Below are 17,462 nucleotides of genomic sequence, written 5' to 3' on the forward strand. Positions count from 1 at the left end.
GGGCTGGGAGCTGGTGGGAGGGGCTTACCCAGGTTATTGAGAGCGGCGCCGGATGGAGAGACCTGGAGGAGGCGTGGATCAATAAAGGGAGTGAAGGAGGAGGAGGACTTGTGCTTCTGCATGCTGTTGCTGGAAGAATGGCTCTAGAGAAGCAGGTAAATAGAATAACATATAGACATATAGAATCATTATGTCATTGACTTACCAGCCAACTCCTAGACCAAGGCTACAATGGCAGCAGTTTGTGTACGTATAAACATGAAACACCATTTCCCATAGCTCCATAAATACCACAAAACAAAAAAATAGAAATACAGAACCAAGAAACTGGGGCAGGTGTAAGGAGTATAGAGAAATCAGGTACAGGAAAAACAATTCACAAAATCACACAGTGAATTAAAGAGAAACAGGCAAAAACAAGAAGTATCTATGGTGGTGGGTAAAACAGATGGAATGTTAAGGTAATAACACAAGTTGAGGAACAAAAACATATCTCAAGGAATGGCTTTTCATGGTAAAATAATTACCTGTGTTTATTCCTGAAATATGCTATGTTGTAGCCTAGTCCAACGAGGGTTTCTGGAATATGTCTTTAATCATCTGTGACTAAAAGCCACAAATAATAATCAAAATGTGCCTCCGGGATATGTTTGCGGATATCCCTCTAGTGGTGTGAGGGCTGTGCTTCGGAAAAGTGGATAAGCCAGCACAATCCTAATCTAAAAAAAAGTATGAAAAATAAGAAATTATGTAAAATTCCATAAACTTGATCAAAATAAAATATTTTTTAGGGGGGAGAAACACCACACCTACAGAGCTTGGAAGAAACTAGAGTAGTTGTTGCACTCAGAAAAGGTGGCCAGAGAGAGATAACCACTAGGTGGCCAGAGAGCAGGAGAACACCACTAGCTGGCCAGAGAGCGAGAGAGAGCGAGAACTACCAGGTGGCCAGAGAGCAGGAGAACACCACTAGCTGGCCAGAGAGCGAGAGAGAGCGAGAACTACCAGGTGGCCAGAGAGAGAGAGAGAGAGAGAGAGAGAGAGAGAGAGAGAGAGAGAGAACACCACTAGGTGGCCAGAGAGAGAGAGAGAGGGAGAGAACACCACTAGGTGGCCAGAGAGAGAGAGAGAGAGAGGGAGAGAACACCACTAGGTGGCCAGAGAGAGAGAGAGAGAGAACACCACTAGGTGGCCAGAGAGAGAGAGAGAGAGAGAACACCACTAGGTGGCCAGAGAGAGAGAGAGAGAGAGAGAGAGAGAGAGAGAGAGAGAGAGAGAGAGAGAGAGAGAGAGAGAGAGAGAGAGAACACCACTAGGTGGCCAGAGAGAGAGAGGGGAGAGAACACCACTAGGTGGCCAGAGAGAGAGAGAGAGAGAGAGAGAGAGAGAGAGAGAGAGAGAGAGAGAGAGAGAGAGAAAACACCATTAGGTGGCCAGAGAGAGAGAGAGACAACACCACTAGGTGGCCAGAGAGAGAGAGAGAGAGAGAGAGAGAGAGAGAGAGAGACAACCAGTGGCAGTTCTGGGGGTGGGGGGGGGGGCAGTGCCCCTGTGACAACAATTTTGGACCCCCTTGTGGCCCCCCTAAATGTGGAGTATGAAATCATTTTTACATAACACATTTTTGCTATCGTTCTTTTTTTTTTACATCCGTTATTAAACAGACAGTGGCAACAATGACGATTATGAACATGGTCTTTTGCCTGCAATGCAGTGAAGACAACGATGACAACAATAACGTCTAATGTAACTGACCCCTCTAATAGTACAACTGGCCCCTGCTTGGCCCCCCCAGTTGAAATGGTCTAGAACCGCCACTGGAGACAACACCACTAGGTGTCGAGAGAGAGAGAGAGAGAGAGAGAGAGAGAGAGAGAGAGAGAGAGAGAGAGAGAGAGAGAGAGAGAGAGAGAGAGAGAGAGAGAGAGAGAGAGAGAGAGACCACCATCAGGTGACCAGAGACCACCACTAGGTGGCCAGAGAGAGAACACCACTAGGTGTCCAGAGAGAGAGAGAGAGAGAAAGAAAGAAAGAGACCACCATCAGGTGACCAGAGACCACCACTAGGTGGCCAGAGAGAGAACACCACTAGGTGTCCAGAGAGAGAGAGAGAAGAGACAACACCACCAGGTGGCCAGAGACAGAGAGAGCACCACCAGATGCAACCAGTTACTAACAGACCCAGGCCTGAGGTTGGACCATGGGCCAGAAGGAGGCTAAGAGGGACATACCTCCAGTAGCATGCTGAGCTTGTCCAGGGGGCTCTGGGGGGACATTGACATGGTGGGGCTGGTCAGGCTGGAGGAGGAGGGGGAGGAGGAGGCAGAGGAGGAGGGGGAGTGGTGGCTCTGCTGGATCAGGTCAGGCAGGAGGTGAATGCGGCCTGCAAAGCCATTTCTCTCCTGGTGGCCTTGGAGAACGGGGTGGCCCTGGAGGGCAGGGTGAATTAGCCCGGGGCTGGGGACAAAGCCAAGGACAGGGCCTTGACCAGGGCTGGGGACAGGTCGCTTTTTGCTGTCACCTGCACTCTGGAAGTAAGAACAGGGGCACACTTTGGGTCTAAGTTTCTTTCCCTGAGGAGGAGGGATTCTATTGGCTACTTGTGTTAAGGGAAGGCTAGTCTACTGAAGTAGTCTACTGAAGCTACAGTCTACTACTGTAAGAGACTTCAGACACATTCATTTGGGGATTAAGTGAAAGAGAATTGTCAATAACAGAGATCAACAGTGTAATTTTACTCTATATTATTTCTAGGACTTTAGGACTTTATTGGAGGCATTTTATGATGTTCAATCTGTTGCAGGACTATGCTGTCGTCCAATGGGAGAACCGGTGGTTAATACTGGGAGTGGGTGCATTTCTTCAGGTTAACAAAGCCCTTTCCATTCTAATATAATATATGCCATTTAGCAGACGCTTTTATCCAAAGCGACTTACAGTCATGTGTGCATCTAACCCTGACCCATTGGCTTCACCAGCAACACAAAGAAAACAATGAGAGAACAAATAACAAAGCAAGGTCCAATACAATATTAAACACAGTGGATAAACCATAAAAGGACAAATGAGTGAAATATCACAATAAAATAACTAAAAGGGTTTACAGTGTGTGACTGATATGTTGTTATAAGAGAGGTGGATGGGGTGGCCTGGATGTTGGCCTTACCGGTCTGACAATCAGAGTGCCATCTTTACAGGGTGTGGTTTTAGCATCACTCTCGCCCTCCTCGTGAACGATCATAGTCTTCACTGACTCCGTCTCACCGTTGCTCAGCCTCGAAGAGCTGGAGGTGGCATAAATAGAGAATCAGGAAGAGATTGTTCTAATCACATTCATTTTCCTTCACACGCTCAAATGTCATTGCAATATGATGTAATTATGAGTAGGGATAGGGTTGGGGTTCAGGTACAGGTCCTCCAATACGTACACAGCCCGAGAGTCCTCTGGTCCTGAGGTAGACTCCTCCCCCCCCTCCTGGTCCACCTCTTCATCATCATCCTCATCTGTGGTGCCCGACTCTTCACTGGATGAGGAGTAGTCCGTCACCTTGTGGGGGCGTGGAACATCCTCCACTGCACGCAGCTCTTTGGCCAGTGCCGTCAGGTCCTAGAAAGGAGGGTGGGGATCAGAGGTTAGAGGTCAAATTCGGTTTCCTTCCTCTTCTCTCTCTCTTTCAGTCTCTCTCTCTCTCTCTCTCTTTTAGCTCTCGTTTTCCGGGTTGTGGATTTGTTTTGCCGGGACATTCGCAGGGTTAAATGCAGGAGACAGGATGCAGGAAGCTGCCTGGGGAGGAAGTGAAGTCACAGGTGCTCCAGCCAATGAGGAGAGAGCCGGTGAGTAGCAAATCCAACAGGAGATGAGAAAATAGATTTTTGTATTTAACTAGGCAAGTCAGTTAAGAACAAATCCTTATTTTCAATGATGGCCTAGGAACAGTGGGTTAACTGCCTTGTTCAGGGGCAAAAGAACAGATTTTTACCTTGTCAGCTCGGGGTACCCGCTAGGGTACCTGCCGCCACATGAGTAATAACACACTGCTGCCATAATTCCAATCTGTCCACAAGGCTGGAAGAGGTTAGTGAGTCATCAGATGACAAGACCAGACCCGAGCATACGAGGAATGAAGGGGCTGCAAGCATGAGAGAGATTGAATGATCCAATAGAAAGAAATATAAGAAGTATGGGGGAGGAGACGTTAAAAGGAGCATGAGTAAAATAGCACCAATCAGGAGAGAGGCAAGTCATTAGTACAGAACCCTTCAGCCAATGAGATTGTCAGTACAAACACGCTCTATTTCACTCTAGCTTACCATTTCCCCCTACAGAATTCACATGAGTGCCAGTAATCCACAGCGCAAAGGGCGAAAGACAAAAATAACTATGTCAGATCATTGTAAAACCATCATTCCCACTCAAAACTGTTATTTCCACCGCTTTGTGAATTGTCACAACACTTGGTCTCGTTCAACACCAGTTAGTACACTAGCTAGTACACTAGTCAGCTAGTCCAACAGTTTTACGGGGGTAAGATCTCACCACCGGTTGGTTAGGTCTGACCAATTCCTTCCTCTCCTCTGGGGTTTTCCCAGCATGCTCTGGGCGCTGAAGGGGAGAACCCTCAGACTTTGATGACGCTGAGAGGGGGACAGCGGGGATACCGGTCAGTAAACTAAAGAGCTATGTGCAGAATTTTTTGTGGTGTATTCAATGGCTAATGTACTCTAATGAATCATATACTGTAATCCAATGCTGCAATGTGGTGCTAAATGTATTATCATTTGATTACCAATAATTGGGTACTTTGTATACAATAGTTATGTGTGTGTGTCTTGAGAGTGTGTATGTGAGGAACTCCTCATGAGACTATGCATGTGTGTGTGTGTATCAGGGGAACATAAGACTCACAGCGGGCTCTGAATCTCTCCCCTGAGCCGCTGTGAGAGCTGGAGTTACTGGAGCCAGAGGAAGTGCCAGTACTACCACTACTACCACTGCCTGACCTGGGGACCAGCTTCTCCACCCGCTCCCACAGCAGACGCGGCTCCGCAGCAGCACTGTGGAGAGAGATTATAGACACACATACTTTACATATAGGCAAAGACTTCAAAACAATGAAATGGCATATTGTTAGTGTTAGTGTTAAACAAATCAAAATATCTCTTATATTTTATATTCTTGAAAGTAGCCACCCTTTGCCTTGATGACAGCTTTCACACTCTTGGTATTCTCTCAACCAGCTTCATCTGGAATGCTTTTCCAACAGTCTTGAAGGAGATCCCACCAATGCTGAGCACTTGTTGGCTGCTTTTCCGTCACTCTGCGGTCCAACTCATTGTTGAAAAACAAATGATAGTCCGGCTAAGCACAAACCAGATGGGATGGCGTATCGCTGCAGAATGCCTTGAATTCAAATAAATCACCAACAATGTCATCAGCAAAGCACCCCCACACCATCACACCTCCTACTCCATGCTTCACAGTGGGAACCACACATGCGGAGATCATCCGTTCACCTACTCTGCTTCTCAATAAGACACGGCGGTTGGAACCAAAATCTCTCATTTGGACTCATCAAACCAAAGGACAGGTTTCCACCAGTCTGATGTCCGTTGCTCGTTTTTCTTGACCCAAGCGTCTTCTTATTATTGGTGTCCTTTAGTAGTGGTTTCTTTGCAGCAATTCGACCATGAAGACATGATTCTCACAGTCTCCTCTGAACAGATGATGATGAGATGTGTCTGTTACTTGAACTCTCTGAAGTATTTATTTTGGCTGCAATCTGAGGTGAAGTTAATAATAATAATAATAAGTTAACTCTAATGAACTTCTCCTCATCAGTAGAGGTAACTCTGGGTCTTCCTTTCCTGTGGTGGACCTCTTGAGAGCCAGTTTCCTCGTAGAGCCTGATGGGTTTTGCGACTGCACTTGAAGAAACTTTCAACGTTTTTGAAAATTCCCGTGATTACTGACCTTCATGTCTTAAAGTATTGATGGACTGTCGTTTCTCTTTGCTTATTTGAACTGTTCTTGCCATAATATGGACTTAGTCTTTAACCAAATAGGGCTATTCTCTGTATACCACCCCTACCTTGTCACAACACAACTGATTGGCTCAAACGCATTAAGAAGGAAAGAAATTTCACAAATTAACAATTAACAAAAGCACACCTGTTAATTGAAATGCATTCCAGGTGACTACCTCATGAAGCTGGTTGAGAGAATGTCAAGAGTGTGCAGATCTGTTATCAATACAAAAGGGGTGGCTACTTTGCAGAATCTCAAATCTCAAATATATTTTATTTGGTTACTACATGATTCCATATGTGTTATTTCATAGTTTTGTTGTCTTCACTATTATTCTACAATGTTGAAAATGGTAAAAATAAAGAAAAAACCTGTAGGTGTCCAAACTTTTGCCTGGTACGGTACATTTTAATAGGCAGACATATAGACGCATACATTTTCATAGACATTACATTATATTACATTTAAGTCATTTAGCAGACATGCACACAAAGTCTTACAGGAGATGAAGCTCAGCATTATTGAGAATTGCTAAGAGAGAAAAGGTGTGCACACACACACAAATAGGAGACAAGGATATGTATCACAGGGCAGAGCAGTGAATAATGTTACATAAAATCCTCCCACACAGTATCCACACACAGAGTAGACCAGGACTCCACAGAGAACAGACAGACACACAGTATCCACACACAGAGAAGACCAGGATTCCACAGAGAACAGACAGACACACAGTATCCACACACAGAGAAGACCAGGACTATCCACACACACACACAGAGAAGACCAGGACTCCACAGAGAACAGACAGACACACAGTATCCACACACAGAGAAGACCAGGACTCCACAGAGAACAGACAGACACACAGTATCCACACACAGAGAAGACCAGGACTCCACAGAGAACAGACAGACACACAGTATCCCACACACAGACAGAAGACCAGGACTCCACAGAGAACAGACAGACACACAGTATCCACACACAGAGAAGACCAGGACTCCACAGAGAACAGACAGACACACAGTATCCACACACAGAGAAGACCAGGACTCCACAGAGAACAGACAGACACACAGTATCCACACACAGAGAAGACCAGGACTCCACAGAGAACAGACAGACACACAGTATCCACACACAGAGAAGACCAGGACTCCACAGAGAACAGACAGACACACAGTATCCACACACAGAGAAGACCAGGACTCCACAGAGAACAGACAGACACACAGTATCCACACACAGAGAAGACCAGGACTCCACAGAGAACAGACAGACACACAGTATCCACACACAGAGAAGACCAGGACTCCACAGAGAACAGACAGACACACAGTATCCACACACAGAGAAGACCAGGACTCCACAGAGAACAGACAGACACACAGTATCCACACACAGAGAAGACCAGGACTCCACAGAGAACAGACAGACACACAGTATCCACACACCAGACTCCACAGAGACCAGGACTCCACAGAGAACCAGACAGAGAACAGACAGACACACATTATCCACACACAGAGAAGACCAGGACTCCACAGAGAACAGATAGACACACAGTGAAGAGGTTTTACATTACAGTACTCAACACTCGAAAAGAAGAGGAAAGGAGAGGGGGATGGTGAAACAGCACAAGAGGGGGAGACAGACACAGAGAGATGGACAGAGAAAGACAGAGAAAGGGCAGATAGAAAGAGGGACATGAAAAGGTACCTGCTGGCTTTCCTCTGGCTCACCGGGTTGCTAGGTGTGGCATTGCCATGGAAAGGAGAGTCCCTGCATGACAGTACTGGAGACCGGGACGTTGTCCTCACAGGAACCTTCCATACAGACAGATGCCAGCTCTCACACAAACTCTACGGACACACACACTCGGAGCGCGTGTATGCACGAGAGAGCGTGACATAGGGGTGCCAGGAGCACAAATGCTAGACACACTTTTAAGACATCCTTACAAGGTCCCGACAACGTTTCTACAATGTCCAAATGATGTTCCCCTATACCCACACTGTGTAAAGTCACCCCACTGAAAGAGTTAGGTCTGATACACAGAAAAAGGCGGCATTATATCCACACTCTTCCCCTTATCAACCCCTGACTTAACACAAACACAGTTGTCAGGTTATATTATTGATTTGTTAGCATTCCTCTGTAGTAGTTTCCAGGGGACAGGAGGGAAAATAGCCCAAGAACAGGGCACAGCATCCAAAGCAGAGCAGAACAAACAGCCTCTCCATTCAGAAGGAATACTAACACTGACATTGATTTGAGACACTAACAGAGGCTCGTTTGGGAAGTGGAGGGGGCAGAACAGGAAATGACATACTCATACCTCACCAGGGAAGAGGAAGTGATGTTTGATAGGTAGGCCCTATGTGAAGAGAGGACAATACTTCCACCTCTAATTTGTGCAGATGGGGGGGGGGGGGGGGGGGTAGCCTCCAGCGTCCCATTCATTTGGGAGCATTTCTAAACTTCAAGTGATTGCTGCTGCAGCTTTCTTTCTCTGCTATTTTTAAAACAGTCTCTTTCTGAGGTCTGGGAGGCTGAACGAGGGAGGGTTCTGTGAGGAGAGACAATAGAGGGGGAATAGAGAACAGAAAATGGACCTCTAATCCTTTCATAACGTTCTGCTCTCTCTGAATCCTCTCAGCAGGCCAGGGTGAGGAGGTGGTAGAGCCCTGCACAGGCTTGAATTTTAAGTCAGAGCCTGAGCCATGTCCGCGACGTTAAGGTCCGATTGATTCTGACATATTGAAGGCCCGGCCCTGCTCAAAACCCGAAATCAGAAATAACTTCCTCCATTAGTAAATCCATTAGCTGCTCCTCTCTGTCCGTCACTCGCTCATGCACTCTGTATGTGCTTTTTTCATGGCGGCTCTGGGTCTGAGAGTCTCCACAGCAACAGTTCCGCTTGGGCTGCTCAATTTTTTTATTTAAATTATACCTTTAATTAACTAGGCAAGTCAGTTAAGAACAAATTCTTATTTTCAATGACGGTTTAGGAACAGTGGTTAACTGCCTGTTCAGGGGCAGAACGACAGATTTGTACCTTGTCAGCTCGGGGATTTGAACTTGCAACCTTCCGGTTACTAGTCCAACGCTCTAACCACTAGGCTAACCTGCCGCCCCAATGACGAGACAGAGAGCAGTTAGCTGTTGGCTACTTTCATCACTCAAAATTCAAGCAACAATTATTTTCAGTGAAATAATCTCTCCTGTTTTATATTTTATTAGGTTGAAGCACTTCTGATGCCATGTTATGATCTTAGTCAGATATGACTGTACAGCGCAGCAGAGCATGAGCAAATGGCTCAGCTTCAAAATGTTAGCGATCAATTTAGTGATACCCGAGCCCTGCCCGTACCCTAGTTACTGATGAAAAAATAAGCCTTACCCTGCCCTAACCCAATGTATAATGTTGGGGCCCGTCGGGCTTGGGTCGGGCAGCAGAGCTCAAGGAGAAGGTCGCCCCATCTTAGCTATTACTGAGACAACGTCACTCTGCTCATTCACTCCAGTATTGTCCTCTCCAGCATGGCCATCTAGTGACTACCAGTCTACCTGTCTACAGTTCAGACTTCCAAGTAAAGTCGTCAAATGACTAACAGTCTACTCTCCTTTGCCAGGGGATAGGCCTGTTCTTACCCTGGGAGGGGAGTCGTCTGTGGGGGCCTTCTCGAGGGGAGTGGCCCTAGGCTGCGGGTGGGGCTGCAGGTCAGTGTGTGCGGGCGATGATGATGATGATGGTGCAGGTTGATGGTGCTGCTCCTGAGAGCGTAGGTTGAGGTGTGTAAAACCAGGGACGATGGGCTCACTGAAGGAATGAGAGCGTGAGACAACAGGGGGAGTGGCGATGCTGTTCTTTAGAGCGGACAGGTGGGACCATTGGACCTTCCAGAGACAGATAGACAGACGGGGTTCATCAGAGGGGAAGGAAACATTGGGAGGAATGGGGGAGGAGGAGAGAGATAACAAGAGAACAAGACCACAAACACAGGCAGCATACAGTGATTGGATACGGAAGCTTCAGGAAGCATAAAAATGGGTGGAGCAGTCATGCAACCAATATGAAGTCTGAGGAAGACAGATTTGATTGGTTCACATCACAGACAGCCAATGGCAGCTCTACCTGTTTTGGTGCTCATGAAGCTTCAGTCTAATCACCAGTTGTGAGAATGAGCATGGATCACATAAACAAGGCATACACAGATGAGCTAGCATCATGCATGGACAGACACAGTCACACATATGGCATGCACATATTCAAGGATACTTTTTTGCTGAAAAGTAACTGAGAAGAGTATCATCCAATAGGAACATATCAATACTAGGTTTATAGCTGAAATTATTCCATGTCCTATTACTTTCAAATATGTACTGAGAAGCCCTCAGACATGAAGCCCCATAGAAAGAGACATATCCCTCAACAAATGAGTCTTTTGTAACGAGCCCATGTCATCACGCTTCATATCTGTCTCTAATGACGTGTCACTAACGAGTGCAGTGACTGATGCATTTAAATGGCTCTGCTAAAAAATGTAGCAATCAATTACATCATCATCATTGCCACCAAATTCAACAATGTTTCATCTAATCACCATGACATTATCCAAAAAAATAATGTTGCCCTGAATAGTGAACTGTAACAATGACTGTATTCATGCTGGGCTGGTTGAGTCTTTCTCCCTGAGCAGTTGAGATGAGAAATATACTGAGTCACTGTGAAAACAGAAAGATGAATTATGGATGTGTTTGTGTTGTTTAGCACACAGTCCCAATGTAACAGCTATACTTTCATAAAGAATTGACCATCTCAATCAACAATCTGGCAATGAATACACTCACACTCACATAATACAGAAGGCAGTCAGAGGTAGAGTGAGTGGGTGAAGCTGGTATTGAACAGTGAGTGGCCAGATCAGAAGCAAGCAGCCTGGACTTCATACTAACACAGTGGTGGAGGATAGGCTGTCACCCAGGGAAGCATCAAATACATTGGAGGAACCCATTAAAGGGAGCAGAAAGTTCAACTATGTCATCATTAAGGGACAGAGAACAGCGCCCACATTTCTCCGCACAGTGAAAGAATTCAGCTGGAACGGAGGCTAGAACAAAGGGAGGGGGAGAACAGAAAGATAGTGAACACAAAAACAGTCGTCTACTGTAGCTAGTTAGACCCCACTACTGATACACAACCCGGAGAGAGAGTGAGAGAGAGGGAGAGAGAGGGAGAGAGAGGGAGAGAGACCGTCCTGTTAGACCTACTTGGAAAGAAGAAGGGATTGGAAAAACAATTAAGGAAAAGGACAGTGTAGCGAAAGGAGGAACAAGCTACTGCCGGTAGGCCATCTTGGTTGCCGTGGTTACCTGGGCTTCCATCGGTCTGTGCATGGCGGGCGCGTTTCCATTAGTGACGGTCTCTGCGGCGCGGGGAGGAACTGGGGGCTGGACCTTAACCTGGGCAGCCTGGGGAGATCCTTGGATGTTCTTACGGTACCTCTCATCGGCCTGGAGGGACATACAGCAAGGACAGAGAGAGGGACAGAGTCATTTACCGTCACCAAGCCAAAGAGGATTGAGCCACAGCAGCACTGGGAGGGGTCAGTAGTAAGATCAGTTAGGATCACCATGAAGACAGGCACACTAGCAGGGACTAGAAAGCATTACCACAACATGACAACCAGAGAGAGATATTATGACATGAAGAACAACAGGGGAGGCTTGTTCATCATCTATTAGTGCATCAAAGGAGGCCTACTGGCAGAACACAGTCAACAAACAACACCTGTTTAGTATTGCACCTGAGGACAGGAGGGACAGGTTAGTTTCAACCATTCAGCTGACAAAAGCCAGACTCCAGACCCCTGTCCTCCTGACTCTTTCCCTGCAGGTGATAATGTAAGCAGCAGGTCAGACCAGTAGAGGGTAGAACCAGGGATACACAGCAGAGCAAGGCCTAATGAGCTGCCTCTATATCAGACTGGGTCATTAGCTCTAGGATAGCGACAACAGCAGCATTTATTAGAACTGCTGAGGTGACCCCCCCCCGGAACAGAGTGGTCCATGTTACTATACCCTCGAAAGGGCTTCAATGAGGGGAAATAATACTTATGTAATCTTTATGTCTGTTAGGAAAACATGGCAATCATGTTAACGGCATTGTTTTACAAACCTCTGGGGCGGTGGGGAATGATGACTGAATAATGGCATTATGTGTGTAAAATGTTAAGAAGTTTGAGGTAGAGAAATAAGTACGGATGGATGTGGACAGAAACCTTCACATTTGATATATAGTATATTGCCCCCCCCCCAAAAAAAAAAAATATCTATCTACAAAGGTTTAATTGAATGATGAATAGAGACCATGAGATCATTCTGGAAATGGATTCAAAACCTAAAACATCATAAGAGGTTTTAGTAGTTGCAAAGCAGGCATTGACTGAAAGCACAGCTTCAAGTTTTATGTTCATAATCATTTAAAAAATGTCCAAGATGCTGCATCTCTATCTGACAACAGGCGTCTGTCTCCATTTAGCAACTGTGCTTCATTCTATAGTCAGAGGACTCCTGATATCTCCATGAGTGATAAGCATCATTTTTGTCTTAAATCGGTTGTTGTCTAGTACCGTCTTTTTGCTATCTAGGGCCATCTACTTTAAGTGCTGCCTGTCTTTACAGAAGCCTCCTTGGTGTGAGAACTGCTGACTGATATTAACTTGCAGATGATTGTTAACACATTAACCAGGATTAAGTAGCAGGGCAATATGTGACTGTTGCCATTGTAATCAGTGGCTGTATTGGAGGGGGAGTGGTTTCTCCTCTCCTAGGCAATTAGCCATTTTTAAACTTGTTTTATTTCACTTTATTTAACCAGGTAGGCTAGTTGAGAACAAGCTCTCATTTGCAACTGCGATCTGGCCAAGATAAAGCATAGCAGTTCAACACATACAACAACACAGAGTTACACATGGAATAAACAAAATATACAGTCAATAATACAGTTGAAAAAAAGAAAACAAAAAGTCTATATACAGTGAGTGCAAATGAGGTAAGATATGAGAGTTAAGGCCATGGTGGCAAAGGCCATGGTGGCAAAGTAGTTACAATATAGCAATTAAACACGGGAATGGTAGATGTGCAGAAGATGAATGTGCAAGTAGAGATACTGGGGTGCAAAGGAGCAAGATAAATAAATAAATACAGTATGGGGATGAGGTAGTTGGATGGGCTGTTCACAGATGGGCTATGTACAGGTGCAGTGATCTGTGAGCTGCTCTCACAGCTAGTGCTTAAAGCTATTGAGGGAGATATGAGTCTCCAGCTTCAGTGATTATTGCAGTTCGTTCCAGTCATTGGCAGCAGAGAACTGGAAGGAAAGGTGGCCAAAGGAGGAATTGGCTTTGGGGGTGACCAGTGAGAGATACCTGCTGGAGCACGTGCAACGAGTGGGTGCTGCTATGGTGACTAGTGAGCTGAGATAAGGCTGTGCTTTACCTAGCAGAGACTTGTAGATGACCTGGAGCCAGTGGGTTTGGCGACGAGTATGAAGCGAGGGCCAGCCAACGAGAGCGTATAGGTCGCAGTGGTGGGTAGTATATGGGGCTTTGGTGACAAAACGGATGGCACTGTGATAGACTGCATCCAATTTGGTACCGGCAATAGGTACCGGGAGGTGTGCTCTTTACCTCTACAAGGAAATTAGCAAGTGTTAGTACTTCAGGCTCCCGTTTTTTCAGCGGGAGCTATCAGCGGCAGCTCGTTGCAAAATTAAGAGCGTCGACGAAAAAACAAGGATGGTTCTGCCGAGTTGTTCTGCATAGTCTTTTGTAGTTTTAACATCTATGTACTTGTTTTCTATACCTGTTTGCTCCTCTCCATGTAGGTTTTACAGACGCTCCCCACCCCTGGCTGCAACCCTTCTAATTTAGTGTACCATGGGCACAAAACCACAAAATTCCTGGTCTCTGGCAGCATTTGGAACTATGCTGCCATTCAGTTCCTTGACTTTCTGGCCCTGACGGAGAAATGGATCACCCCAGAGAACACTGTTACTCCAGCTACTCTCTCTTCATCTGACTATGTTTTCTCTCATAGTCCAAGAGCATCTGGTCATCGTGGAGGTGGCACAGGGCTATTCATTTCTCCTAAGTGGGGATTCTCTTTTCTTTGTTTCTCCCTCTTCTCCAACCCTAGCAACAGCCCCTACCCAGATGGTCATTGCGCTATCACAATCTTTGCTCTCTCTCACTACTCTCTCCTCTTCTGTCCTCTCTCCCTTTAGCTAAATCCTTCTCTCCTCCTGTCCCCTGATACTGCCTCTTCAACCCTCCTCTCCTCCCTTTACGCATCCTATGACTCACGCTGTCCCCTGCATCCTATGACTCCCAGCTGGCTCGGCCCTTCCCTCCTGCTCCGTGTCTCATTGCGAGCTTACAGAACAGGGCTGTGGGCAACTGAGCTTAAATGGAGGGAAACTAAACTTCCGGAGGACCTATCATCCTTTCACTCCCTCTGTACTTTCTCTTCCTCTGTATCCACTGCTAAAGCCACTTTCTATAACTCTAAATGTAAAAGCTTTAGAAAATTATTTTACACATTGTAATTCCTCAATTCTCCACACCCTCCCTCTCCCTCTGTGCCAATGACTTTGTCAACCTCTTTGAAAATAATGTTGATGACATCCGCTCCTCATTCACTCAGCCTATTGTGTCCAATGGTCCAACTCACACAGAAGTACCCTTCGCCTTGACCTCTTTCTCCCCCTCTCTCTTCAGATGAAATCCTGCAACTAGTTAGGTCCGGCAGTCCGACAAGCTTCCCTCTCAACCCCATCCCCTCCTCCCTTTTCCAGACCATCTTTGGAGACCTTCTCCCATTCCTCAAATTTATCCCTGACCACTGGCTGCATCCCCTCTGACTTCAAAATGGCCAGAGTCACTCCCCCCAAGAAACCAACACTCGTCCTCTCTGACGTCAAACTACAGACTGGTATCCCTTTATTTTCAACACACTTGAGCGTGCTGTCTCTGGCCAAATCTCTCACTAGCTCTCTCAGAATGATTATCTTGACCCTAACCAGTCAGGCTTCAAGACAGCTGACTCAATAGAAACGTCTCTTCTCCGTGTCACGGAGGCTCTCTGCACTGCCAACGCTGACTCCGTCTCCTCTGTTCTCATCCTCCTAGATTTATCCGCTGCCTTCAAAACGGTGAACCATCAGATCCTCCTCTCCACCCTCTCAGGGCTGGGAGGTCTCAGGCTCTGCACACTCTTGGATTGCATCCTACCTGGCAGGCCGCTCCTACCAAGTGACGTCGAGAGGATCTGTGTCTGTGCCACAGTCTCACAACTGGTGTCCCCCAAGGCTCAGTTCTAGGTCCTCTCCACTTTTCTCTATACACTAAGTCACTTGGCTCCGTCATATCCTCACATGGTCGCTCTTATCATTGCTATACAGAAGACACTCAACTTCTTGTCTCCTTCCCTCTTCTGACACCCAGGTGGCGGCATGCATATCTGCGTGTCTGGCAGATATCTCAGCTTGGATGTCGGCCCACCACCTCAAGCGCAACAAGATGAAGCTGCTCTTCCACCCGGGGAAAGCTTCCACACTCCAAGTCCTCTCCATCACAGTTGACAACTCCACGGTGTCCCCCTCCCAGAGTGCAAAGAACCTTGGCATGACCCTGGACAACACCCTGTCGTTCTCTGCAAACATCAATGCTCGCTCCTGCAGGTTCATATTCTTGAACATCCGTAGAGTACGACCCTACCTCACACAGGAAGAGGCACAGGTCCTTAACCAGGCACTCCTTATCTCCTGTCTGGACTACTGCAACTCGCTGTCGACTGGGCTCCCCACTTGTGCCATCAAACACCCCCCTTACTAGCGCTGACTTAGCTGATAGAGTATGTATTTTTCCTGAATAAAGTGATTGTGATGTGTGTGATGTGGTTGTCCCACATATCTTAAGATGAATGCACTAACTGTAACTCGCTAAGAGTGTCTGCTAATGTAAATCCCAAACAGTACTCTTCACTGAATATTTGATTGGACAGATTGGGGAATGGTGAAATGCTAATAGACTGCCATTTGAATGTAGAAAGAATATGGGTCAGTAGTTTAGACAGGGCTGTATCTGTAGTTTCTACACTGAGTGTACAAAACATTAAGAATTACCTTCCTAATATTGAGTTGCTTACAACCCCCCCCCCCCCCCCCCACACACATTTTACCCTCAGAACAGCCTCAATTCGTCAGGGCATGGACTCAAAAGCGTTTCACAGCGATGCTGGCCCATGTTGAGTCCAATGCTTCCCACAGTTGTGTCAAGTTGGCTGGATGTCCTTTGGGTGGTAGAACATTCTTGATACACACAGGGAACTGTTGAGCGTTGTCTCATCCTGAGCAAGAATAGTAATATGACCAATAAAGTGAAAGCCCTCACACCAGCAATCAAGCCACACACCCCACAGAGGTGCACACCCTACCAGTAGATATTATTCTTAAAGCTGGTTATGACAGCAGCAGCACAAGCAATGGTAGCATTCAGCAGCAGTGTCATGGCAACGGAGCTGGGTTTCACCTCTCCGATTGTGGCGGGGCCTTTGGGGTCAGAAGTCAGTTGCTGTGGGGACTTGGTCTTCTCTTGAATCAACAGTTGCTGTGGGGACTGAGGCCTGTTGGTGGCTGGCGACAGGGATTTGGGCTGCTGTTGGAGAAGCAGTAGGTAGGACTGATCCTGCTGTTGGAGCTTCTGGGCCATACGCTGCTCCTCCAGCTCCTTCCACTTGTGCTCCTGAGTGCAGGGAGGTGTGGTGGTGCATCATCTAAACTTGCCATGGTGTGTGCTGTTCTATTTTAAGGAGTTCTGTAGAATGAGGGCTGGTGTCTTAATGGAAGAAGCTGTATCCATGTAACCAGGAAACTGATTAATGGGTTTTGTATTTTCACCGGGGCCCAATTATTCTAAGAATTTGAATGCTTTGAGAATATTGACTATTCCAGTATAGCCCGAAAATTGGTTTAAGATGTAAAGGAAAAATGACTGAGCTAAAAGTTTATGATGAGTAAGAGTGGTCCTTCTGTAGCTCAGTTGGTAGAGCATGGCGCTTGTAACGTCAGGGTAGTGGGTTCGATCCCCGGGACCACCCATACGTAGAATGTATGCACACATGACTGTAAGTCGCTTTGGATAAAAGCGTCTGCTAAATGGCATATATTATTATTATTATAGTAAGAAGACATGGTGGGGGACAGTAAGACCGTGTAACAGAATCAATGACACACAATGGTGGTGTGGAAGGATGTGAGTGATCATATCCTCACATTATCTAATGTCCTCTTCTCAAACCCCTGGAGGAACATAGGCCTTCAACAACATAAACACGTTGCCACGCAGATCCGCTAACACACCGTCTCAGC

The 17,462-nt window shown here is 46.4% G+C and overlaps 1 protein-coding gene across 21 annotated transcripts in view; it reads right to left on the bottom strand.

Moving 5' to 3' along the window:
* Positions 1-17,462, bottom strand: part of LOC124044041 (mitogen-activated protein kinase kinase kinase kinase 4-like) — a 96,965-nt gene that overhangs the window by 14,488 nt on the left and 65,015 nt on the right. For 2 of the 21 annotated variants that reach the window (XM_046363373.1, XM_046363371.1), the window contains exons 15-25: positions 16,624-16,836; positions 11,405-11,545; positions 9,683-9,928; positions 7,748-7,854; positions 4,907-5,055; positions 4,538-4,635; positions 4,312-4,320; positions 3,429-3,607; positions 3,167-3,284; positions 2,232-2,528; positions 29-143 (exon numbers count right to left, since the gene is read on the bottom strand). In XM_046363373.1, coding sequence (XP_046219329.1) covers positions 29-143; positions 2,232-2,528; positions 3,167-3,284; positions 3,429-3,607; positions 4,312-4,320; positions 4,538-4,635; positions 4,907-5,055; positions 7,748-7,854; positions 9,683-9,928; positions 11,405-11,545; positions 16,624-16,836 — 1,672 coding nt within the window. The other 19 variants (XM_046363388.1, XM_046363376.1, XM_046363386.1 and 16 more) reach the window with 12 other exon arrangements.

The sequence above is a fragment of the Oncorhynchus gorbuscha genome, linkage group LG09 (genome assembly GCF_021184085.1).
Source record: "Oncorhynchus gorbuscha isolate QuinsamMale2020 ecotype Even-year linkage group LG09, OgorEven_v1.0, whole genome shotgun sequence".
Taxonomy (NCBI): domain Eukaryota; kingdom Metazoa; phylum Chordata; class Actinopteri; order Salmoniformes; family Salmonidae; genus Oncorhynchus; species Oncorhynchus gorbuscha.